General features: G+C 61.1%; 1 protein-coding gene across 2 annotated transcripts; it reads left to right on the top strand.

The window, feature by feature from the left end:
- Positions 1–55: 55 nt before the first annotated feature.
- Positions 56–18,976, top strand: LOC138826551 (wolframin). 2 transcript variants are annotated; one of them, XM_070021816.1, is made up of 8 exons: positions 56–174; positions 6,724–6,941; positions 10,471–10,553; positions 11,510–11,654; positions 11,755–11,925; positions 12,841–12,921; positions 13,367–13,515; positions 17,076–18,976. In XM_070021816.1, exons 2-8 carry the CDS (start codon positions 6,725–6,727, stop codon positions 18,885–18,887), a joined length of 2,658 nt encoding a protein of 885 aa, XP_069877917.1. In that variant the 5' UTR covers positions 56–174; position 6,724; the 3' UTR covers positions 18,888–18,976. The 2 variants fall into 2 exon arrangements, with proteins under 2 accessions (XP_069877917.1, XP_069877916.1); XM_070021815.1 differs by having other exon boundaries at positions 6,720–6,941.
- The last annotated feature ends 4,766 nt before the right edge of the window (positions 18,977–23,742 follow it).

Here is a 23,742-nt window from a genome sequence, read left to right as displayed (position 1 = left end):
GGACGTCCCGAGGTCCCGCCCCCGCCGCGCTCCGCCCCCGGGGCCCTGGGCCGCGCTCTCCGGCTCCGGGGCAGCGCGCTCCGCTCGCCGTGCCGGCCGCTGCTCTCCCGGCCGCTCCCCGGCGACTCTGCGGCGGGCCTGGAGACCATCGCGGCGCCCTGAGCCCTCCAGCCGGTGAGTGCTTTCGGGCCGGGGACCCGGAGAGCGGGAAGGGCTGTGTGTGGGAGGGGGCGGGGCGCCCGCCGCGGGCCTCAGTTTCCCCTTCCAAACTGAAAAGTGACCGGGCCCAAAGTGCGCTGTAAGTTCCGGGACGTGGGAGGGTCGGGAGGCCCGCTGCTTCGCGACGCCCGAGGTGACGCCTTCCCGGGACGGGTGGCGTCTAGTCCGGGAAAGTGGTCTCCGGCCCGGGCGAGCCGGGGCGGGGACACCGGCCCCGGGGTCCAGCGATCTGGGGCCGGGGCGGCAGGGGACATCCTTTCCCCAGGGCCGGTCCCTCCTCCCGGCCCGCCGCACCGAGCTGCCCCGTCATGCCCGAACCGCAGCCGGCCGGGCCGGACCGCCCCAGGGCCGCTGGAAGGCGTCCGCGGGGGGGGGGCGCGGGGGTTAGCGGGTCATGGGGAAGGGGTCAGTCCCACGTGGGGGTTAGCGGGTCATGGGGGGGAGGTCAATCCCAGGTGGGGTTAGTGGGTCATGAGAGGTCAGCTACTAAAGAGCCCAGTGGTCAGTTAGTTCCTCCTGTCCCCCCCCACCCCCCCTTAGAGGAGGTGGGCAGTGGGAGCCCCTCACCCCTCAAGCTGTGACCTGCCCCGGCCCTGGTGTGACCACGCTCTGGTATGAGCCATCGGGGGCCTTCATCTCCGGTCTGATTGCTGGAAGCATTCTGCAGATTTGACCCAGCCCTTGTGGGTCAACTCTGCATGTGATGAAGCCCTCCTTTCACCCCATTTTCTATAGTTGATGTCATGAAATTCCAAGGAACCAACATTTGAGCTTCTTGGGGCTCCCTCCACTCCCTTCTTCACCCCTCTCAGGGGCCACAGAGGGTAGGAGTTACAGGCCCCCTCCCCTCTGATGGGGGAGGATTGAGGCCAGGCGCAGGTCTGGACCCACCGCCACAGTTGTGAGATCTCTGCCCGGCCCCCAGCCAGCGCTGCCCTGCCCCCCTCCCCCCTCCCCTTGTATGATGATCCCTGGCAGTTGGCCCAGGACTTTCCTGATTGTAAGGGGTTTTCCCTTCTTGTACCCCAGAGCTGTGCCCTGGTACCCTGGGTGCTGACTGCCCCTGCTCATTACAGCCTGACATTAGGCCCCTCCCTACCTGTCTGCCTCTGTCTCCCAGGACTGTGACTCTGAGAGGGCATCTGGCCAGGGATCTGGGGACAGGTTCCTTTTGGTCGTCATCTTGGAAGAGTGCAGAGGGCTCCCCAGCTCTCGCCTTCCCTGTCCCTGCCAGGCCAAGCTGGCAAGCCTGGGGCTGCAGGCCCAGCATAGCTGTCCCGCCCTCTCCCCCCTCGTACCCAGCTTAGTTAGGCCTCAGGAATGCCTGCTTGGTGCCAGGTACCCTAACAGTGGCATTAAGAGTCACAGTGGGCACCCTACCCACCAACTCAGGGAATGAGCTGTAGCCCCAAGCCTGTCCCTGCTCTGTGACCTCCAGGCTCCTCACAGCGGATGAGGAGCCTGTGAGGATGCCCGGCCCCTTCCCTCACCCTGGCTGACTCCCATCCGTGCCTCCTCCCTAGTCCCAGAGCCTGACTCCAGAAGCCCTGAGGATTCCTTTTGTAGATACTGGGGCTTAAACTCAGGGGCTTACACTTGTTAGGCAGGTGCTCTACTGGTGAGCCATGTCTCCCGTCCTCTGATGGCTTTGGAACTCCTCTCCCTGGCCTGTGGGGCCCAGTCTGCCTCCTGACCTGGCATTCATTCAGACTCTGGGGACCTGCCCTGCTCTCAACAGGCCTCTTCTCTACCTCCTGTGTCCACCCACCAATCACATTCTAGCTGGACACATCCTGGCTCACTGCTGCCCTATGCTTCCTCTCCTGGGCTGGGTGCCCAGATCCCACCCCTGCCCCAACCCCAGCTTGTCCTGAGGCTCTGTAGGGCCTTCCCATGGTTGACTGAGGGCCTCCTTATGTGTCCAGCAGCCTCAAGTGCTGCTCTGCCTTTGTGGTTTATCTGCTGGGGTGCTGGTCTTCCTGTCCTGACGGAGCTGCTCGAAGTCTGGCCCTGGAACAGCCTCTTTGGGGCAGGCACGTCCTGGCATGGGGCTGTCCATCCGTGCCTGCTGATGTACCAGGTGTGGGCATCTATGCTATCCATGATCAAGGCCAGGCCATTCTCAATTCAGCCCATTGCTTTATATCTCTGAACTTGCCACATTGGTAAGCTGCAATGTTCCTTGGTTTAGCTCTTAATACTCAGAGCAAAAATAGGTATCTGGGAGCCACCAAGGGCTTTGTGTCCTTGTCTTGAGCCATAGCCCTGTGCCAGGGGCCAGGCCAGGCCAGAGTGGACACCCCACGCTGTGGACCTACGGAGCCCAGTTCTCTAGGACTCAGTCATAAATGAGTTTAAAAAATAACACCCTGGCCCTGCGCTGGTGGCCTATGCTACTCAGGAGGTTGAGATCTAAGGATCGCAGTTCAGAGCCAACCTGGGCAGGAAAGTGTGAGATTCACCTCCAATTAACACCAAAAATGCTAGCAGTGGACCTGTGCCTCAAGTGGTAGAGCAAAAATGCTCAAGGACAGTGCCCACGCCCTGAATTCAAGCCCCAGGACAACACACACACACATACACACACACGCGTTTTCCATCAAACATTGTTTATTCATTATAGGAAATTAGGGAAATACATTTTTTAAAAAAAGAATATAATAAAGCCACCCACTCCTTACCCAGAGATTGTAAGTCTTAACATTTTAGGAAGTCATTGTTTTCCACCCCTTACTGGAGATAAATTTTCATTTCATGCTAAACAACCCCGTAATGATACCGCACAGTGCTTTAAAGCCTGCTCAGCGGTGTGGTGGAGACCTTCTTCCGCAAGCCAGTGAGAGCCGGGTTGCGTGACCCCAGGTAGAGGGCTGAGGGTTTCATCACCTGGCCAGTCCTCTCTGGGGTCCCTCTGTGTGTGAGCCCTGGGTGTCCCATGCGGGGATCCTGGAGGTGGAGAGGAAATGATGTCCAGGAGGGGCTTTGAGGCCGGGGCTGCCCCTGGAGGGCTGGACTGGGCTGCGGGGTTGGAGCATCTGGGCAGAGGCCCCACGTGCAAGCTGCTCCCTGTCTCCGAAGAGAGGTCTGGGGGCTATCTGTAGGGGTGGTGGCTCCTCAGCCCAGCTCACTCCTTGGTGCTGGCATTTGTGTTCTGAGGGGATAAAAATATGCCGTGGTGCTCACAGGGAAAGAATGCCGGCCACTCTGTGTTTTGGGATCTTACACAATGACGAGTCCCAAGTCACCACTGTGGCCACCGTGGCCTTGGGGGCAAAGCCAGCATGACCAGGCTCTCGTTCTGTAGTCAGGGTGCCCAGGCCTCGGAGCCACTTGCTTAAGGTCACCAGCCACACCAGTCCCAGGCTGATGTGCTTTCCCACGGCCAGGCCATCCTAGGCTTCTGCTGGCATATGTGAAGCCCTTACTGCATGCCCTGAAGCACGGCCTGAGTCTTCTGGGGTCAGCATCACCAAGCAGAGAAGGGAGGAGGCAGCCCAGTCCAGTTCATGCTGTATGCATTCTTTCCTGATCTTTGTCATTCCGGTGGCCAACCAGGGCCCAGAACCGTTTGTTTGTTTTGGAATGACAAACTCTTTGATCCAAACTAGGCTCGCCTCTGGAGACCTGAAAATGAATCCTCCTGCAGCCTCCCAGTCTCAGTAGCCAGAGATTTTACTTTGACTGCAATGTGACGAGCACGTGTCTCAGCCCAACAGCCAGCCCAAACCTGTATTTTTCCAGGACTTTACATTTAGAGGGTGATTTCCACCTGAATGGAAGGAATGAGTTAGGGTTTAATCCTTCGTCAAATTGCAGATTGCTGTCTGATATGGAAAGTATCCCAACCTCTCCTTTGTACAGATGGGGAAACTGAGGCAGGGCAGTTAGCCAGGATGGTGCCATCCCTCCTACCCCCTCCAGCAGAGAGAGGGCTGGAGGCAGAGGCCCTGGGAGCTGTATTTACCAGTGAGCAGGTGCGGAAGACAGACCACAGAAGAGGCTGCTGGAAAAGGCCTGCCAAGGCGGGCAGGACCTCTGGCTCGGGCTGCCGTGCTCTGCATGGCGGCTGGAGGCTGGCTCGTGGGAGGACAACCCTGCAGGGCCAGGCCTGGTGCATCTGCTGCCTGAGCCAAGGAAGGACGGCCCTTTTGGGAAGTGATGGATCTGGAAGGGGTGCAGGGAAGTTCGAGGGTCTCTTTCTGAGTGTGCTGGGGTTTTTATCCCGGGTGTGGATTTGAACTTCAGCCCTGGCATTTCACACTGAGCAGGTCTCCGGTCTGCAGTGGGGTGAGGGCTGACATGTGGGACCGCAGGATGATGTGTCCTGCCTGCTTGGCGGATGAGGGAAAAGCATGCAACAGATGAGGGCAGGGCCCTTGTTCGTGGTGACAGGTACCGGCCTTAGGCTTTCTTGACCACCGGGAGGGTGCTTGACTCTGTAGCAGCTGAGTACCCAGAGGAGGCAAGCCGGGTCCGGCCTTCCTGCTACCTCAGATAGCTCTGGGGACTGGATCACGGGCTTTGTGTGCCAAGCCACCAGGCTTTTCTGTGCCTTAGCCAGGCGGGGCTCCTGGGTGCGTGGGCCTTCTTGATCTGGGGCTCCTTGGGTCTGGGTGCTACCTCGGTGTGGATGCCCTGGAGTCTTCGTGTCTGCTTGGGTCTTGGAGCTCCTCGGTCCACCCCCTGGCTTGGAGACCTGCCTGGGTCCTGGTGCCCACTGGTCCGATGCCCCTTGAGTCCGCACATGCTGTTAGATGGCAACGTTTACAGAGGTTGCTTTGCTGTTTCCAGAAGCCTCCTCTCAGAGATGGCGTGGAGCCCAGCATTGACTTCCAAGCAGATAGACAAGGCTCAGATGCTTTGGGTTTTAAAGTAACCTCAAGGCAATGTTTTAAAACAAGGCTCAGAAGTTACGTCAAGAGCTCATCCCTTGCGGGAAGACTGTCCAGCTGGAAATCTGTGCTGCTCTTTGGACACAGAATCTGATCTTCAGCCCTTTGTGGCTGGTGCGAGAGCTGAAATGGGATAGTCTGGCTCTGTTCCCAGTTTCCCCATGAACAGTGGTCTCTGGAAGCATCTACCCAGGACCCCCCAAAACCTCCCCCCACACCCCTCCTCCCCCAGGCTCTGGGCCTGAAGCTGCTAGCAGCCGACAGGCTCTGGCCTCTGGCTCTGTCACTCGTCAGTGGGGTGTTCCCATTTCAGATGAGGATAGTAGGCACACAGGAGGGGGGAGATGCCCGGCCTGTGGGCAGCCCAGGGCCAGGAGATTAGTGGTAGGAGCTCCCCCGACTCTGCCTCCGTTTCCTCATCTGTGATGGAGAGGATGCACGTGCCCCGAGTTAGGGGAATCTGAGGAAAACCCTCAGGCCTCAGAGCACGCTGGGGGTCTGACCGTTTCGGGGAGTTGTGGCCCCCGCCCGAAGCCCGTTCAGGCTTTCTATTCCGTGGTCTGTGGCGCGAAGTTGCCTGATGGTGCTGGCAGGGTGATTTCCAGGTTGCCGAGCCCTTTCCCTGTGGGATGCCATGCGCCATAGACCTGTGCTCTCTTCTGTTCTAGAAGCCTCTTCACCCTGTGGCGCTTTGCCCAGTTTGCTTGTGTGTGTGTTAGTGCGTGTGAGGCTCTGTGACCTCTCTCCCGTGACGGGCCCCACAGCTGGGCAGGTCTGGTTTGAAATCCTGGCTTCCCCAGTTCCTCCTCCCCTCCCCACCCTGAGCCTGCTCACGTAACTTCTACTCTCTGCTGGGAGATTCATTTCCTAAAGCTCCCAAAAGAAACCACCGGAAACTGGTGGCTTAAAATAACACAAAGTTTATTCTCACCGTTCAGACGACTGAAGGCCAAGGTCAAGTTGTGTACCACGTGGGCACCTCGGGGCGGGGCGGGGGCTCCGTTTCCATCGATTCAGCACCATCATCAGTTTGTGGTATCCACGGTTTTGCATCACTCCAGCCTCTGGCCTTCCTGTGGCCTTCCTGTGGCCTCTCTGTGCCTCTGTGTGTGTATGTGTGCGTGCGTGCGTGCGTGCGTGCGTGCGTGTGTGTGTGTGTGTGTGTGTGTGTGTGTGTGTGTGTGTGTGTGTACTGGCACATAACCTTGGTCCTCCAGGTCTCAGCCTCTTATGTAGCTGGGATTACAGATTACCAGTGCTCACCTATTGCTGTCATTAACAAGAACACCAGCGTGGAATGTCGCACCCTCTGTGGCAGCCTGAACACACGATGAGATGCACTTGTGCTCAGGTCTGGTGGCCTGTGCTTGACGTGGGCCCTCATTCGTTCCCAAGGTCAGGCCCTGCCCAGAAAGCCCTGTCCCCATTTCTCAGGGGAGGACACTAAGGCCCAGAGTCTCGTGCCTTGGCCTGCGATGCCAGGACCCGAGCTGGAGCTGCTGGGCTGTGTGGAGCTGGACAGCGTTGCTGGCTCGGGTCACTAAGATACCAGAACCTGCAAGCTGGAGGTGGCAGACTCCGGAAGCCTAGCCTTCTGCTTTCTTGCAGGTAGGATGGCCTCCAGCACCCCTCCTCTGAGCCCCTCTGAACCCCCGCTGGCCCCACAGCCCCAGGCTCGAGCCCGGCTCAACGCCACTGCCTCCTGGGAGCAGGAGGGGAGCGAAGCGCCCCCGGCCAGCCCTGGCTCCGGACCAGGCGCTGGAGAAGCCTCTGCACCCACCGTGCCCGGCGGCCCCCGGGCCAGACGTGGAGAAGCCGTGGAGGGAGCCGGTAAGCCCCGAGGCCTGGGCCAGGCCCTCTATCCCCTGCCCCCTTCCCATGTGTATAGATGGGACCATGGGGCCCTCCTCAGTGCAGGCCCTTCCCTACACCCCAAGTTCATCCTGTGTTCTCCAAACCACGCTCCCTGCTTCCCCTCCCCTCTGCCCACAGGGCACCCCTGCCCCAGGCCTGCCCCGCCCACCCCACCTGCTGAAATGCCTCCTGCTCCTGCGGCTCTCCTGCTTCTGGATCTTTCTGACCTTAGGACCCTGCCTGGGCGAGCACCTGTGGTTTGAAAGCCCACTGTCTTCAGAGTGGCGTCCTGACCCTCAGCCCCTGACGGGCACTCTCCAGGGCGGGTGCCCCCTGCCTGACAGGGTCTGCCCTGTGTGTGCATAGCACGGGGCGTGTGGCTCCCACGCATGTCGCTCTCTGGCTGCAGTGACGGTGGCGGGGAGGGGTCCCCCAGCACCCTCCTGTGGTTCCCTCTCCTCCTCCTCCTCCAGGAAGCCTCGTCTCCAGTCCTGCCCTGATCGATGGGCTTGTGCCTCCAGCCACGGTGGGCTGTGACGCACGGGGGTCTCAACAAGCTGGGGGTCCCGCCAAGCTGGGGGTCCCGCCAAGCTGGGGTCCCGCCCGGGCTCCCTTGGCTCTGTCTCCCCCCCGCCCCCCTCGGAGGCCAGCCATAGAAAACAGAGGCTGGCAGGGAAGCCTTTTTTTTTTTTCTTGGAGATAATACATACTGATTTTATCTAACAAATCTTTTATATTAGCAGTATATATTAGTTGTACAAAGTAGTAGGTTTTATTATGACACCGCCGCACGTGTACTTAGATCATGTTTACCGCCCCCATCCCTGCTTCCCCTCCCCCCCGCTGGTCCCCATCCTCTTTCCACAGAACGGGCGTGGGGGAGAAGAGGGGACCCCCTTGGGCCCTGGTCACAGATGACATGGCATCCCGTGTCCTCCGCACTCACCGAGGCCCCACAGAGTGGCGTCGTGTGAGGGACAGAAACACCGGAACCCCGGGGGTGGGGGGACATGAGAGGTGAAGTTGGGATTGGCGGTGGGACGTTGGAGGCAGGATGTTACGTCGTAAGTATCAACGTGGTGTTTATAGTGGTGTTCTGAGGGCGTTTGGCAGACGGTCAGCAGTTCAGTACAAATCAGGCTCGGTGGACAGCTGCAGCCGCGTGGCGGGCCGGGCCCTGCCTGGCGGGCGGTGACTGGGAGCTTCCTGCGCCGCTGGCTGGGCGGGAATCTCCTCTCCACCCTCCGCTCTCCACACAGCCCGGCTCCAGCCCGGGCGCCGCCTCCGTGCAGCGGTCACCAGGCCAAGTGCCAGGCTGGGGAGACAGACCCTGCTCACGCTGCTTCCTCCTGGGTCCCAGCCTTCACCCCTCGGTGTGGTCAGCGGGGCTGCCCTCCGGGGGCTGCAGTGGCCCAGTGGGAGGGAGGGCCCTGTGCGAAGGCGTGTGGCGTGTACAAGTCTTTCAGATGCAGGAGAGTCTTAGGAGAGAAGGAGATGGGCAGGGCCTCGGCCTCAGGCCGCACGGGGTGAGCGGGTAAGATCTACTCAGTCGTGATGCTCCACTTACTGCTGGAGTTTTAAAGCATCAGCGTCAGGATTCACTCCATCACAAATGACAGAAGCCCAGTACACATCCACATACGCCACGTGTGTTGCCGGGGAATATAGGAAACACATGATACCTGTAAAGAATCTAGGCTGGATCCAGGAATCCACATGCTGTCATGGAGAGACACCCCTCCCCTCCCTCTCTCTGCCCACAGGGTAAGTAAGCATCACCTGCCCAGCTTAGCACAGGAAGGAAGAGTATTTCTAGCTGGGTGCTGGTGGCTCACACCTGTAATCCCAGCTTCTCAGGAGGCTGGAATCTGAGTATAGTGGTTCGAAGCCAGCCAGGCAGGAAAGTCCATGAGATTATCTCCAATTAACTAAATTAATCTCCAATTAACAAAAAAGCCAGAAGTGGAGCTGTTGCTCACCTGGTTAAGCATCAGCCTTGAGCAAAAAAGCTAAGGGATAACACCCAGGCCCAGAGCTCAAGCCCCAGTCTTAGAGTGTGTGCATGTGAACACGCACGCGTGCACACACGCATACACACACACACACACACAATTTCCCTAGCACAGTCATCCCTGCTGAGTGCTATGGTTGGGGATGTGAGGTGTGGCGTGTGGATCTGACAGGTGGGCAGTGCCGCCCGACCACGGGGAGCGTGGGGAGGTGGCAAGCAGTGTACAAAACACCCACAGTGACGCACACACGTGTTCTGCAGGTGGCTTCTCGGCCCTGGGCGGAAAGCTCCCTGGGGCTTGCCTCTGGCTGCGTGCACGTTTCTTCTTAGGCAGGAAGCCAGGGCCGGTCTGCAGTGTGAGCCGGCGCCTGGCTGGTTGCAGGCAGGAGCTTCGCTGCACCCCAGGCTCCCGCCTCCCCAGAGCAGCACCCGTTCCACCTGCACAGAGCCTCTCCTGGCCCCCCTTTGCCCCTCCATACTCTGCCTTTGGCCCTGGCATCCTAGCCCTGAGACAGCAGCCAGGCGGTGGCTTGCAGCGCAGCGGAGCTGCCCGGAGCCTGGCATGGAGCTGGCATGGAGCGGGGCTGGGAGAGCCGCGGGCGAGTGGCTGGAGGCATGCTGGGCACCGTGTCTCTCGCTGCTTTCTGCCTGTCTCCAGGAGCGTGGGGGCGACAGCACGGGTTTCTGCCGTCCCCTGCCATGTGGAGGGTGGGCGGGCGGGCTCTGGCCCGCCTTGGGGAGCACAGCGTGGGACAGGTGTGGGGGGGGGTTGGCTCTGGAGACAGAGACTGGTAGAATGATTTTTTTTCTGAAACTGTCTTATGGTTTTGCATTCTTGTTGTTTGGGTCAAGGCTTTCAAAGTGGAGCCCCAAGGGGGGCAGTGGTGGCTCAGGTCTGTGCCACCCACGGCTGGGGCAGGGGGGTGTGCTGACCTTGCTCAAGGCCATGAGTCTGAGGATGGTCGCTTTTCTGGGTGGGGGTCCTCCTGTTCTTGCCAGGCTGTTAAAGGGGTCAGCACGAGGCCTCCCAGAGCCCATCTGGACAGGTGACAGGGCTGGGCTCTGTCCCCTCCCCCCCCAGTGACAGTGACAGGTCCGGGCTCTGTCCCCCCCCAGTGACAGGTGACAGGGCTGGGCTCTGTCCCCCCCAGTGACAGGTGACAGGGCTGGGCTCTGTCCCCCCCCCAGTGACAGTGACAGGCCCGGGCTCTGTCCCCCCCAGTGACAGGTGACAGGGCTGGGCTCTGTCCCCCCCAGTGACAGGTGACAGGGTCAGGCTCTGTCCCCCCCAGTGACAGTGACAGGCCCGGGCTCTGTCCCCCCCCAGTGACAGTGACAGTGACAGGCCCGGGCTCTGTCCCTCCCAGTGACAGGTGACAGGGCTGGGCTCTGTCCCCCCCAGTGACAGGTGACAGGCCCGGGCTCTGTCCCCCCCCAGTGATAGGTGACAGGCCTGGGCTCTATCATATTCTGCTTGTTCTCCCTGCATTGCAGGGCCCGCGAAGGGAGATGTGGAAATCCCATTTGAACACATCCTGGAGAAGGCCAAGGCTGGGGACCCCAAGGCGCAGACAGAGGTGAGGGGCGCGTGGTGGGGGCTCAGTCCCTGCACCATGGGCCTGGCCGTGTCCCGCAGCCCACAGACGGACGCAGGGAGCCCGCGTGGTGGTGCCCCTGTGCCTGCTCCATCGTGGTTCTGTTTCCGCATTCCTTGAGGTCCCTGCCCCACCCACAGACGCATCCACCCCCATCCCCGTCAGGCCCGGATCCTGCCCCAGTGTGGCATCCTCGCCAGCGGTCTAGTTTGTGCCCTCCCCCACGCGTTCTTCCCTGAGGGGCGCCGGCCTTGCCCATCACGCCCGGCAGGCGCCCGCCCTGCTCCTCACCTCTGCTGACCCCCCAGGCCACATTTCATCATTGCGCTGCCTCAGCCTTACAACAGTGAGTGGGGATCCCACAGTCCGGTCTCCGTCGTGACCTGTGGGGACCCCACGGGTAGGCGGCCATGAGTTCTGGGCAGCTCCCCCCGCCCCCCAGGCCTCCCGGTGCCCTGCCCGTCATTCCCGGGAGCTCTGTAGACATGTAGACACGCCCCAGGCAGTGACTTCTTCCCATCTTGCCCTGCAGTGTGTGGCTCAAGCGGGTGCCCCCCACACACACCCGGGAGACTCCCACCCTGCACATCCCCACACGGGAGATGCCCAGTGCAAAGCCCGAGCTGAGAGTCTTCCCTGGAGACTGGGCTGCGCTGTGTGGGGAGGGCAGGGGAGGGTGGCTGCAAGCGGCCTGAGAGTAGATGCTTTGGGCTCTACGTCATCTCCCCTCCTCTCCCATGGGACGCAGAAATGCTGCCAAGGGACCAGGGGCCCAACGATCAGGGTTCCTCAGGATTCCTTCCAAGAAAAAGTTGTTTCAAACAACAACAACCAAACAAGGTCCCTGGGCCCTGGAAGGGAGGGGCGGGGAGGGGATGGGCGGGGTGGGGAGGGGGTGTGGAGGGTGGAGCCAGAGACAGGGCCCGGCTGCCTTGCAGGTGGCAAAACACTACCTGCAGCTGGCCAGCCACACCGATGAGGAACTCAACAGCTGCACCGCCGTGGACTGGCTCCTCCTGGCAGCCAAGCAGGGCCGGCGGGAGGCCGTGAAGCTGCTCCGCCGGTGCCTGGCGGACAGGAAGGGTGAGTTCAGGGGGGCCTCGGCTGCAGCGTGCGTGCCCACGGAGTGGCGCTGGGCTCCGGCAGGCGGGACCCAGGCTGGCCCGACGCCTCTGTTTCTCAGGCATCACTGCGGAGAATGAGCCCGAGGTGAAGCAGCTGTCCTCCGAGACGGACCTGGAGCGGGCCGTGCGCAAGGCCGCGCTGGTCATGTACTGGAAACTCAACCCCAAGAAGAAGAAGCAGGTGGCGGTGTCTGAGCTGCTGGAGAACGTCGGCCAGGTCAACGAGCAAGGTACGGCAGCCAGGTCACCGGCCAGCCCAGCCCCGGGCCAGGCCCTTCCCCGGGAGGAGGCCTTCCCTGTGCAGGCAGGGCTGCGTGGGAACCGGGGCTCGGGGCTTGGGAGGTGGGGGACAGGCAGACAACAAATCCTGGCTGGGTGTTTGTTGGTTCGTTAAACTCATGCTGCGCTCTTGCTGTCTGGTACCAGGTCCAGGGACATGGGGTGACTGGGGCCTCGGTCTCACCCCAGGAGAGCAGGCTATCTTTTTTTGGTGCCCATCCTGGGACTTGAACTCAGGGCCTAGGCGCAGTTCCTGAGCCTCTTTTGTTGAAGGCTAGTAGCACTCTGCCACTTGAGCCACAGCTCTGCTTCTGAATTTTTTTTTTTTTTTTGGTCGGTCATGGGGCTTGAACTCTGGGCCTGGGCGCTGTCCCTCAGCTCTTCAGCTCAAGGCGAGCGCTCTACCACTTGAGCTACAGCGCCACTTCCGGTTTTCTGGTGGTTTGTTGGAGATAAGAGTCTCACAGTCTTTCCTACCCGGGCTGGCTTTGAACCGCGATCCTCAGATCTCAGCCTCCTGAGTAGCTAGGATTACAGGCGTGAGCCACCAGCGCCCTGTGCTTCTGAATTTTTGATCATTTGAAGATAAGCGTCTCACAGACTTTCCTGCCTGGGCTGGCTTTGAACTTCGCTCCTCAGGTCTCAGCCTCCTGAGTCGCTAGGCTGTCTTGTTGATGGGAAACTTGAGTCAGTAGACAATGCCAGCCATGGAGGTGCAGGTCCAGGGCCTGTGTCCCCAAGAAGGAAGGGCGGTGTGCATGGTTGGCTCATAGAGTGGCTGCCCAGGGGGGTGGCGCTTGCATTGCCCATGGGCTCCAGGGCTGAGGGGACCGGCCAGCCCTGACCCAGTCCTCTGTCCCCTGCAGATGGAGGGGCGCAGCCCGGGCCTGTCCCCAAGTCCCTGCAGAGACAGAGGCGGATGCTGGAGCGCCTGGTCAGCAGCGAGTGTGAGTACAGCCCACCCCGCGGTGCCCACCTGGCATCGTGCTTCCTGCCCGCCCCCGGCATGCTGTCTGCCCTTCCTGTCCATCCACACACGAGACTACAGGACCCTGGCGACTCCCGCCAAGTTCCTGGGGTGTGAATGGATGTTTGATCCAGACCCTTCGGATGCCAGTGTCCCGGGCACGGGGATGTGGAGTGAGGGGAGCAGGGGGGCAGAGGGCGCAGGAGACCTGGGGTGTTGAAGGCAGACAGCAGGTGTGCCAAGGCCTGGCGGATGGCCACCTCCGCCCTACCTGGCTAGGCCTTACCCGTCCGCACCCGGGCAAGGGCCTGCCTCAACCCACTCCTGCTCAGCTGGTCCCCAAGCCTCCGTCCTCACCTCTTCCACCCATGCTGTGGTCGTGATGGCTGGCGTTGCCTGGCACCGTGTTCTTGTGCTTTATTTAGCCAAGAACTACATCGCGCTGGACGACTTTGTGGAGATCACCAAGAAGTATGCCAAGGGCATCATCCCCACCAACCTCTTCCATGACGACGATGACGATGACGACGAGCTGGCCGGCAAGAGCCCCGAGGACCTGCCGCTGCGCCAGAAGGTGAGCGCCGGCCCCCGGCCGCCCGTCCCCACAGTGGCCTGCCCACGAGGACCAGCGGGACGCCGTCACAGACACGTCCTGGGCAGTGCCACTGCTCCCTCCGGTCCCCCCGGCCCCTGAGCTGTCAGAAGGACGTGGTTCTTACAGTCAGGCCCAGAAGCCAGGGCAGTGCCCAGCAGGTGGGCACAGAGGGCCCTGTAGGCGGGAGGGCCTTGATCGGGACGGGATGCACCTTTGGATTCACGTAGACTATCTGTGGCATAAGACAGGTGCAGCTCTGCAGGGACTCTCCCTCCAACAACTGCTGTGGGGTCTTGTGGGCTGCGGTGGCCCAACCGTGGGCCTGTTTGCAGGCTCTGATGGGGGTGGGGGTGAGGGTGGGCAGGCCTGGCCTGGGGATGCTGACACACCGAGGCATGGGTGGCAGGAATGAACAGGGGGCATAAACACCCCCCCCCACACACACACACCTAGAGCCTCAGGCTTAACGGTGTGACTGGGACTCCTGTAGAATCATCCCAGTTCAGCCTTCTAGATTGGGATAGGTGTGTCCACACTGCTGTCTAGGGGAATGCCAGGGTCTCCAGAAACCCGATCAGATGGGTGTGAGCATGCGACCAGTCAGACCAAGGCCAGCACAGGACCCAGAGCGGAGGACCCGGCCGTCAGTCAGGGCCACCAGCGGAGGACCCGGCCGTCAGGCTCGGGCCTGTGATGTGCGAGCATCCTCAGTTCTTGGAATTCATCACTGCCTGAGACCGGTTGCGGGCGTACAAGTGGGCAAATGAGTCAGACTTGGGGGCAGTGGTGAGGGACGGTCTAGCTGCAGACTGGCAGGAAGTGGGCTGAAAGGCTAGGGGCCATCGGAGAGACGGGGGGGCAGGCAGGACAGGAGAGTTGGGGCCTACAGGTCAGTGCTTGACTGCCACTCTCCTGGGACTTAGAGCCAGACCGTGTCCAGCGTGAGCCCCAGGGGGCGCAAGGGCCCTGGGGTGATGAGTGGAAAGCCTCGCTCCGGCCATGGAGGACCAGGAAGGCGTCCGTGATGGGAAGCTGTCCACGCTGGAGGTCCTGGGATGGAGTGGCGTGGCGTGGGCCGCATGAGCTTGAAGCTCGTGTTGAAGGTCTGCCCAGAGCTGGTCCTAAGCCGAGCGTGTGCAGGGCAGCAGGCCCTGTGTCCCTGCTCGCCCAGGAGAAGGCAGCTGCGGAGCCTGGCATGGTTCTGGGCCCAGAGGAAGTGTTAGCAGTGGGGGCCAGCGTGACACAGGAGGGGGAGAGACCCACGTCCCTCCCAACCACTCCCGTGTCACACCACGCTGCTGGGGTCGGGTGGCAAGACACGTCGGCCCCATGGTAGAGAAGTGGACGCTGTGAAGAGTGGAGGGCCCTTTGGGTGGAGAGAGAGACAGAGACAGAGACAGAGACGGGGGAGGAAGAGAAAAAATACACTGTTCCCTCCCTTTCAGGGTTTGGAGCTGTCAGAACTCTTGATTGTTTTGTCTCTCATTACAAGCCTGTGTGTGTGTGTGTGTGTGTGTGTGTGTGTGAGAGAGAGAGAGAGAGAGAGAGAGAGAGAAGGAGGGAGGGGGGGAGAGAGAGAGATGGAACTTGTTCTCAGGGCCTAGGTGCTGTTCCTAGGTCTTTTCTTTAAGGCTGGCACTCTGCCACCTGAGCCACACCTCTACTTTAGGCTTTTTTGCTGGTCTCGTGGACTTTCCTGCCTGGATTAGCTTTGAACCTTGATCCTCCTGAGTAGTTAGGACTACAGGCATGATACCAGCACCTGACTTTATTACAAGTCTTTTGCATAAAAGAGGCAGTAAACCATGACAAGTGTCACTCAAGCCTCCCTGGCATTTAATGTCCTTTGAGAGGACAGGCTGGGGGACGCGGAGGGGTGGTCCCTGGCCCAGGAGACAGGCACCTTCGTGTGCTCGTTCTGCTCCCACAAAGAATGTTAAAGAAGGTTCCAGATGCCAAGGCTGGAATGCAAGAGGCCCTGAGAGATGGTTCTCTTTTAAAAATGTGTTCAAAGCGGGCACTGGTGGCTCACACCTGAGTCCTAACTACTTAGGAGGCTGAGATCTGAGGGTCTGCAGTTCAAAGCCAGCCCGGACAGACAAGTGCAGGACACCCCATCTGCCATTAACCAACACAAAGCTGGAAGTGGTGCCGTGGCGCAGGTGGTAGGGTTCTAGCCTTGAGTACAAAAGCTCAGGGACAGCACCCAGGCCCTGAGTTGGAGCCACAGGATCAGCACAAAACAAAATTTTAAAAACCCCAAAACTCATTCAATAGTGTTTTAAAATCCTTTCAGGGTCTCTGCACGTGGTAGTACATGTCTGAAATCCCAGCTACTCAGGAGGTAGAGAAGGAGGATTGAGGTCTGAGGCCAGCCCAGGCAAAGTTAGTACAAGACCCTAACCTGCAAAACAGTAGACAACACACAGACTGAGGGCCTGGCTCAAATGTCAGCGCCCAGAGTGCAGTTCCCAGTACTAGAAAGTAATGCATGACTAAAGCGCCCACCAGTTCCCCGCGGCACACCCGTGGCCTGTCCCTCCGGTGTGAGCAGCCCCTGCTTTGGGCTGTTTAAAGGCAGACCTTGGTGCGCGGGACGCTGCCCCCTCACCCTGGGCACAGCAGGCTTTGCGGTGCACGAACCCAACCCCTTCCCTGTGTTACAGAAGCAATGAAGCAGAAAACCTCTGCTCCCACCCCAGCAGGAGTTGGCTGTAATGTGTTTGGACATTCTCTGTAGGAAAGAAGTCAGGTCTAGTCGCCCAGTCTGGTGAGCCTTGGGGGGGAGCTGTGATGGTCGGGGCTGTTCAGGGGCCGGACACTGCTGGCTCAGCTCTGGAAGCTTCTCTGTGCTTCACAGGCCCTCTGCCCCAGGCATTGTGCAGGATCTGTGGCTGTGGGACTTCAGGCAGGACCGCAGTTCCTTCTGTGCCAGTTCCCGGGTGCCCACAGGCCTCTCCAGCCGTCTGGGCTGCTCGTGGCCAGGGTGGCACATACCGGGGGTGGTGGCACCGTCCAAGCTGTTGATTTTTACTGGTGGCCTGGCCTCCTCCCAAAGGGGCTCCTTCAGAGAAAACCTGGACTGCTTCCTTTTTAGTGCCCATCCGCTCTCTGCACGCGTCAGATGCCACAGTGCGTGACAGGTTTCAGAGGCCACCAGGAGCCAGCTGGGGGCACTGCCCGCCGCTCATTGGTTTGCCTGCGCGCATTTGCTCATTGACAGGCAGGCTAGAGTGGATGGTCTCTATCACAAGCAGCAGCCGCAGGTTGCACACGGCACACGGGTGCATGCAGGCCCGGTTGCCCCATCCCTGTGCCGGGGCAGCTCCAACCCTGCCTTGGTGAATGGACACAGCACGGCCGCGTGGACGTGGGGCCCGGGCGCCTGGCCGGGGAAGGCGTGTCAGGAGGTCTGTTGGGACAAGCCAGCGTGGGGCGATGGCTCTTGGGCTTCCGTCACGGAGGGAGGGGTGCCGGGGAGCCTCAGGCTGCAGGACGGGGCTCTTGCCCCAGTTGGCTCCAGCGACTGTCTCCCGCAGGTGGTGAAGTACCCACTGCACGCCATCATGGAGATCAAGGAGTATCTGATCGACCTGGCCTCCAAGGCGGGCATGCACTGGCTGTCCACCATCGTGCCCACCCACCACATCAACGCCCTGGTCTTCTTCTTCATCATCAGCAACCTGACCGTCGACTTCTTCGCCTTCTTCATCCCCCTGGTCGTCTTCTACCTGTCCTTCGTGTCCATGGTGATCTGCACGCTCAAGGTGTTCCAGGACAGCAAGGCCTGGGAGAACTTCCGCTCTCTCACCGAGCTGCTGCTGCGCTTCGAGCCCAACCTGGACGTGGAGCAGGCCGAGGTGAACTTCGGCTGGAATCACCTGGAGCCCTACGCCCACTTCCTGCTGTCCGTCGTCTTCGTCATCTTCTCCTTCCCCCTGGCCAGCAAGGACTGCATCCCCTGCTCAGAGCTGGCCATGGTCTCCGTCTTCTTCACCGTCACCAGCTACATGAGCCTGAGCAGCTGCGCCGAGCCCTACACCAGGCGGGCCCTGGTCACCGAGGTGGCTGCCGGGCTGCTGTCCCTCCTGCCCACCATGCCCGTGGACGGGCACTTCGTGAAAGCGCTCGGCCAGACCTTCTTCACCGTGCCCATCGGCCACTTCGTGGTTCTCAACGTCAGCGTGCCCTGCCTCCTCTACCTCTACCTCCTGTACCTCTTCTTCCGCATGGCGCAGCTCAGGGGCTTCAAGGGCACCTACTGCTACCTGGTGCCCTACCTGGTCTGCTTCATGTGGTGCGAGCTGTCCGTGGTCATCCTGCTCGAGTCCACCGGCCTGGGCCTGGTCCGCGCCTCGGTCGGCTACCTCCTCTTCCTCTTCGCGCTCCCCGTCCTGGTGGCCGGCCTCACCCTCATGGGCGTGGTGCAGTTTGCCTGGTGGTTCGTGTCCCTGGACCTCACCAAGCTCCTGGCGACCGCGGCCCTGTGCGCCGTGCCGCTGCTGCTGCGCTGGTGGAGCAAGGCCAGCCTGTCCGCGGTGGAGATGGCCAAGTCCCTGTCGCGCAGCTCCATGGTCAAGCTCATCCTGGTGTGGCTCTCGGCCATCGTGCTGTTCTGCTGGTTCTACGTGTACCGCTCGGAGGGCATGAAGGTCTACAACTCCACGCTGAGCTGGCCGCAGTACAGCTTCCTGTGCGGCCCACGGGCCTGGAAGGAGACCAACATGGCCCGTACCCAGATCCTGTGCAGCCACCTGGAGGGCCACCGGGTCACGTGGACCGGGCGCTTCAAGTACGTGCGGGTGACGGACATCGACAACAGCGCCGAGTCGGCCATCAACATGCTGCCCTTCTTCGTGGGCGACTGGATGCGCTGTCTGTACGGCGAGGCCTACCCGTCCTGCAGCCCCGGCGCCACGGCCACGGCCGAGCAGGAGCTCTGCCGCCTCCGGCAGCTGGCCAAGCACCCCTGCCACATCAAGAAGTTCGACCGCTACAAGTTCGAGATCACAGTGGGCATGCCGTTCGGCAGCGGCGCCAACAGCACCCGCGGCCACGAGGAGGACGACATCACCAAGGACATCGTGCTGCGCGCCAGCAGCGAGTTCAAGGACGTGCTGCTGGGCCTGCGCCACGGCAGCCTCATCGAGTTCAGCACCATCCTGGAGGGCCGGCTGGGCAGCAAGTGGCCCGTCTTCGAGCTGAAGGCCATCAGCTGCCTGAACTGCATGGCCCAGCTGGCGCCCGCCAGGCGGCACGTGAAGATCGAGCAGGACTGGCGCAGCACCGTGCACGGCGCCCTCAAGTTTGCCTTCAACTTCTTCTTCTTCCCCTTCCTGTCGGCCGCGTGAGCCCACCCCCGGTGGAGGAGGCTCTCGGGGGGCGCCGAGGGGCCTCTGCGTGGCCGACCCCGGGGCACAGGGCCGCTCCGCCACTTGTGACGCCACCCGTAGGAAATTGCATGATGTTTTCTCCCACCCCACCCCCACCGTGAAGATGACGCTGAGCTCCAGGCTAGACCCTGAGAAGCACTTCCGAGCGGGGACTCTCCTCTCCCACCTCCCCGGCTCCAGCGCACTCCTGGCCCCTCCCTTCCTTTTGGGTTGGATTTTTGTTTTTTCAAGAGCTCAACACGTCCGTGTGACTCGATGGTATCCTCTCTTATTTATACGGTTGCTGCTGAGCCTTGCCGGCAAGCCGCCTTCCTGCGCCGTGCACTGCTGCCAGTGCAAGCCCTGTGCCCCGGCCTGTGACACCCCCTCCCCGGGCTGTGGGTGCCACGGCCTGTCTCGTGGCTCCCCGTCCAGTGGGCTCGGTGGTGAGTGAGGCCCTGTCTGGCTCCACAGGGCTTCCTGCCCACGACTATGGCTGTGCCGCGCCAGAGCCGAAGGCCAGGGTCAAGGCCAGAAGCAGCCAAAATAAAACGCTTCGGTGAAACCTGTCTTCTGTGTTGTTTTTGGAGAAGTCTTTGTGTGTGTTTGGGGGGGGGTATGTATGCATGCAGTGTGTGTGTGTGTGTGTGTGTGTGTGTGTGTATTACAAAAGCTCAGGACTGAGGTTTGCATAGCTGATGCCTTCCCACAGACCCTGGTGTGTGTGTGTGTGTGTGTGTGTGTGTGTTACAAAGCTCAGGACTGAGGTTTGTGTGCCTGACGCCCCCGCCCCTCAGTCCCCAGTGTGTCACCGAGGCCTCTGCTGTGACTCTGGGGCACACGGAACCTCAGCCCAGATGTTGCCCCTGGGCTCTCAGAGGGGAAAGTGAACAGTCAGCAATGCTTTTTTTTTTTTTTTTTTTTTTGGTTTGTGGAGCCTGAATTCTGGGTTGGGCGCTGTCCCTCAGCTCTTCAGCTCAAGGCTAGCGCTCTACCATTTGAGCCACAGCACCACTTCTGGCTTTTTCTGTGAATGGGATGCTGAGGAATCGAACCCAGGACCTCAGGCATGCAAGGCGAGCACTCTACCACTGAGCCACCTTCCCAGCCCAGTCAGCAATTCTTTAGAAACTCAAGATACTTATAAAATGGCATCCAAGGAAAGTGATGGTCTGGGGGTTTACCACCCCTTGCCATGGGGCTGGTCCCCCCGCTGGGGGAGGGGGAGGGGGTCAGTCCTGTGCTGTGCTCTGGTTGTGTTGACAGTTCGGGCTGTGGCTGGCTGTGTTTTCATTGTCACCCTGGCTTGGAAGCCGGCAGGGGAAGGGACCTGGGAGGCCAGGACGGAGTCCAGTCCCCAAGGCTTCGGGACGGCGGAGAGCCTCGGGCGGCCTCTAGAGCCCAGTGTCACCGAGGAGGCTGGTGGACTGACGGGGTCGCGCCCTGGCTGAAGGGAAGTTGGGCCTGGTGAGTCGGGGAGCCTGGACAGACAGCTCCCGCCCCCCCCCCCGCAGGCCGCAGTGCGTCAGCTCGGACAGCTTGATGGCACTGGGACAGAATTCCTGGGGCTCCAGAGCCTGCTGGCACCCCTGCCCTGCCCGCAGGACCGGGCCCCAGGCTTCCCTGGGGATTCGGAAAGGCTCCTGGGAAAGGATGGGAGGTGGCTCAGCTTGAGTGGGGACAAAGCCACTGGCCACCCCAGTGCCGGCCGCTGTCCCTGCCCGTGCCCCTGCTGCCACAGCCCGCACTCAGCCTGAGGAGGAGGCAGCAGTGGTACCGATGGTGGGGGCTCACTCCCACATCAGCCCTGGCTGGCGTCCCGCCCTCAGCTGCCCCCAACCAGGCCCGGGGCCTCCTGTTACCACTCCTGCTGTCCACCCACTGCGTCCCTCGGGGGCCTCCTGGGGCGGGGTCTCCTGTTTCTCCCTTGTTGCTCAGATGACCATGGACCACACTCTTCTATGGTGACTCCCCCCCACACACACACCGGGATCTGACTCCGCATGGCGCCGGGGACAGCAGTCAGGACCCCAGAGCCCAGCCTCACCCACATCCTCGCGGGCTCCTGAGACCCGTAGATGGCCTCTGGATCCCCTGGGGGTCCTGCTCTGCCGTCATCACTCCCAACAGCGGTCCTGCCTGGATTCCGAGGCAGCCATGCCGAGCTCTTCCGCTTATGGTCAACCTGTGGGCCCAAGGCAGCGGGCAGCGCTCCGCAGCCGCTGCTGTGTTCTCAGGGTCCAGGGCAGTGGCAGCGACAGTCACAGGCAGGTCACCGGCCTGCGGGGAACCCTGATGGCCCAGGCCAGGCTGGAGATGCAGATGCCCGGGTCACTGGGCTGGCAACTCCCTTGCTCCCACCCTGCACAGCTCCCCAGTTCCCTCACCCCTGCAGGCCACACACCCCTGCCCACCCCCAGGCCTGGCCCCACCCAGCCACAGTGGTCACCAGGGCTCGGCTGACGGTTCTCACCCTGCTGGAGGGGGAGGGAATCCCAACCCACGAGTGGGCTCTGTGTCCCTGCGTCTGCAGAGGAGCACAGAGAGGCCCAAGGTAAGACCACGGCTCTGAGACCCACGGCCCACAGCCTGTGAGCACAGAGTAGGTGCTCAGGAAACCTGCTGAATGGTTTTCCGGGCTTGCAAAGGTAACGGCTGGTCTCCTGAGATGCTGTCTGTCTGTCACGTGCCTTCGTAGGCATGCTGCATGAAGAATTCACCCTTCAGACATCCGTATTGGTTCCTATTTTGGACTTTTGGGGGCGTAGATGTCATGAAAGACGCCTACAATGTTCATTCTCACTGTCCCCCACCCCCCATTCCATCACTGCCTTGTGCAGATTCCGTCCCTCTTGGAGCCTGTCACCTGAGGGTGTGGGCTGTGCTAATTCTAACAGCATCCTGGTGGCAGTAAACATGCATGCTTTATGCTTTGAAAGAAGCCCCTCCCCCCCACCCCCCCACCCCCCCACAGACATAATCTGAGCACTTATGTCAGGCTGTAAAAGCTTCTTGGTTGCTTGGAAACCACCTAGAGGCTGGGACGCCTTGGTGGCAGCTGCTCCTCCAGGGGGTGAACCTCACAGCGAGGCTGTGGAGTTCGCCAGGCTCTCCCTGCCTGCCTTCTCCAAGGGTCAGAAAGTCAGAAGTCTGGCTCTCATTTTTTTCCCTTCAATTCATGTTGCATGGTGGCCAGAGGCCAAACCGAGGGAATTCCAAGACTTTTGGCCTCCCAATCTGTGCACTGAATTAGCTTTTCTTTCTAAAGAACCCAGCCTCCGGCACTCTGTCATAGCAATAGAAACAGATGACGGGGTCCAGGGCCCCCGGTCATGTGACCTTGGGAAGTTCAGGGCTCCCTGTCATGTTGGGAGAGGGGTGACTGGGTTGCGAGTTCCGACCTCATCCACGGGGTTCATCCGCTGAGGGATTCATAACAAACAGCTCCTGGGAGCAGGTGGAGACCTGGGAGGCTGGGGCTGGGTTGTCTGGATGGCTGTTATCCTGCATCTGGACCTGGAACACATCCATGTTCAATTCTTCAGGTCTTTTCTGTGTCATTTCCTTCCTGCTGGTCCCAAGAGTCGGTTTCTGCCAGGACTGCTGATCGTAGACACGTTCATAAAGGTTGGAGCTGTCCTCTGTATCGAAGAAGGCCAACATCGTTACCGTCCTCAGACGAGACAGCGGGAGCTGCCGCTCCAGATCACCATGGACTCCCCCGTGTACCACCCCTTCACACGCACACCCAGCCTGCCGGGCCTGCTCTGAGTCACCGCCATGCAGAGGATGAACCCCGAGCGCCAAGCGAGCCACACACGAGTCCATACTGCGGTGTGTACACGTGTCTCCGCCTGGCCGCCTGGCCCTCCAAATGTACTACGATTCAGCTCATATGAACTTACCTTGCAGGGAAACAGCTCCTAGATTCACAGCATTTTGGGTCTGACCTCCGCGTGCCGGGGCGGGCCTGGGGCGAGCGGTTTCAAGAGTGCCCACGGCCTGCCGTGGCCTCCTGGCTCTGTGCTCGAGGGCTGGGCCTCTCCCCGCAGAGCCACGCCTCTCCGGGCTTCGAGGGCGGTTGTGATCCACACAAGGCCCCCCGCACGGGGGCGTACTGAGGGCCCACGCTGGGCCTGCTGGCCGAAGCCATCCTGATCACCGCGCGGGCCCCTTCACCATCAGGGGTTGACTTCTAACCCCACCCACCGCTTACTAGACGTGCGTGGCTCACAGGCTAGCCCCTGGCCCACAGGTGGGTGGCAGGATTCTCCTCCCCAGGGGCTATTTCCTGACCACAGGGCTCCAACCTGCTAGATCTGAGTGTAAAAGGTCTGGAAGGTGATGGGGGGGGTGACTGAGTCTCCAGGTGGGGTACAGGGGAGCCCCCAGGGCACATGGCCTTCTCCCGACAGGCTCCTGTGAGCTGTCAGGCAGGCCTGGGGTTCTCTGAGTCCAGGTGCCTGAGGTCCCTTCTGCCCCGCTGTCCACCTGCGGGGACCCCGAAGCTTGTGTGCGCTGCGTGGGCCAGCCGAGGGCAGCGCCAGCCTGGCTGGACACCATGCTGCTGGACCGCTGGACACTTCAGCTGCTTCAGTTTAAGGCACTGTCTGCTGCCCCGCCCCCATCCCTGTGCCTGACCTGGGGTCGGCGACTGTAGCGCTCGGGTCCCTCCTCGCTGGGGTGGGACAGGACAGGAAGCAGGAGCTGGAGCAGGAGGCAGCCCAGCCCCACCCGAAACCTCATCCCCAGACAGATGCCCCCTGGTGCACCCACCCACCACCCCGCCCCCAGGACACCCCTCTGCTCAGACACGGGCCACACCAGGAGCCTC

Source organism: Dipodomys merriami, unplaced genomic scaffold (genome assembly GCF_024711535.1).
Source record: "Dipodomys merriami isolate MVZ:Mamm:240054 unplaced genomic scaffold, mDipMer1.0.p SCAF_143, whole genome shotgun sequence".
In the NCBI taxonomy this organism is placed as follows: Eukaryota; Metazoa; Chordata; class Mammalia; order Rodentia; family Heteromyidae; genus Dipodomys; species Dipodomys merriami.
The sequence above is the reverse complement of the archived record's forward strand: the minus strand, read 5'-3'. Positions and strand labels throughout refer to the sequence as shown.

Excerpts from the sequence above, each read along its gene's own strand:
- LOC138826551 (XM_070021816.1), top strand. The coding sequence starts at position 6,725 with ATGGCCTCCAGCACCCCTCCTCTGAGCCCCTCTGAACCCCCGCTGGCC. Across the intron at positions 10,554-11,509 it reads ACCCCAAGGCGCAGACAGAG|GTGGCAAAACACTACCTGCA; the intron begins GTGAGGGGCGCG and ends GCTGCCTTGCAG. Across the intron at positions 11,655-11,754 it reads GTGCCTGGCGGACAGGAAGG|GCATCACTGCGGAGAATGAG; the intron begins GTGAGTTCAGGG and ends TCTGTTTCTCAG.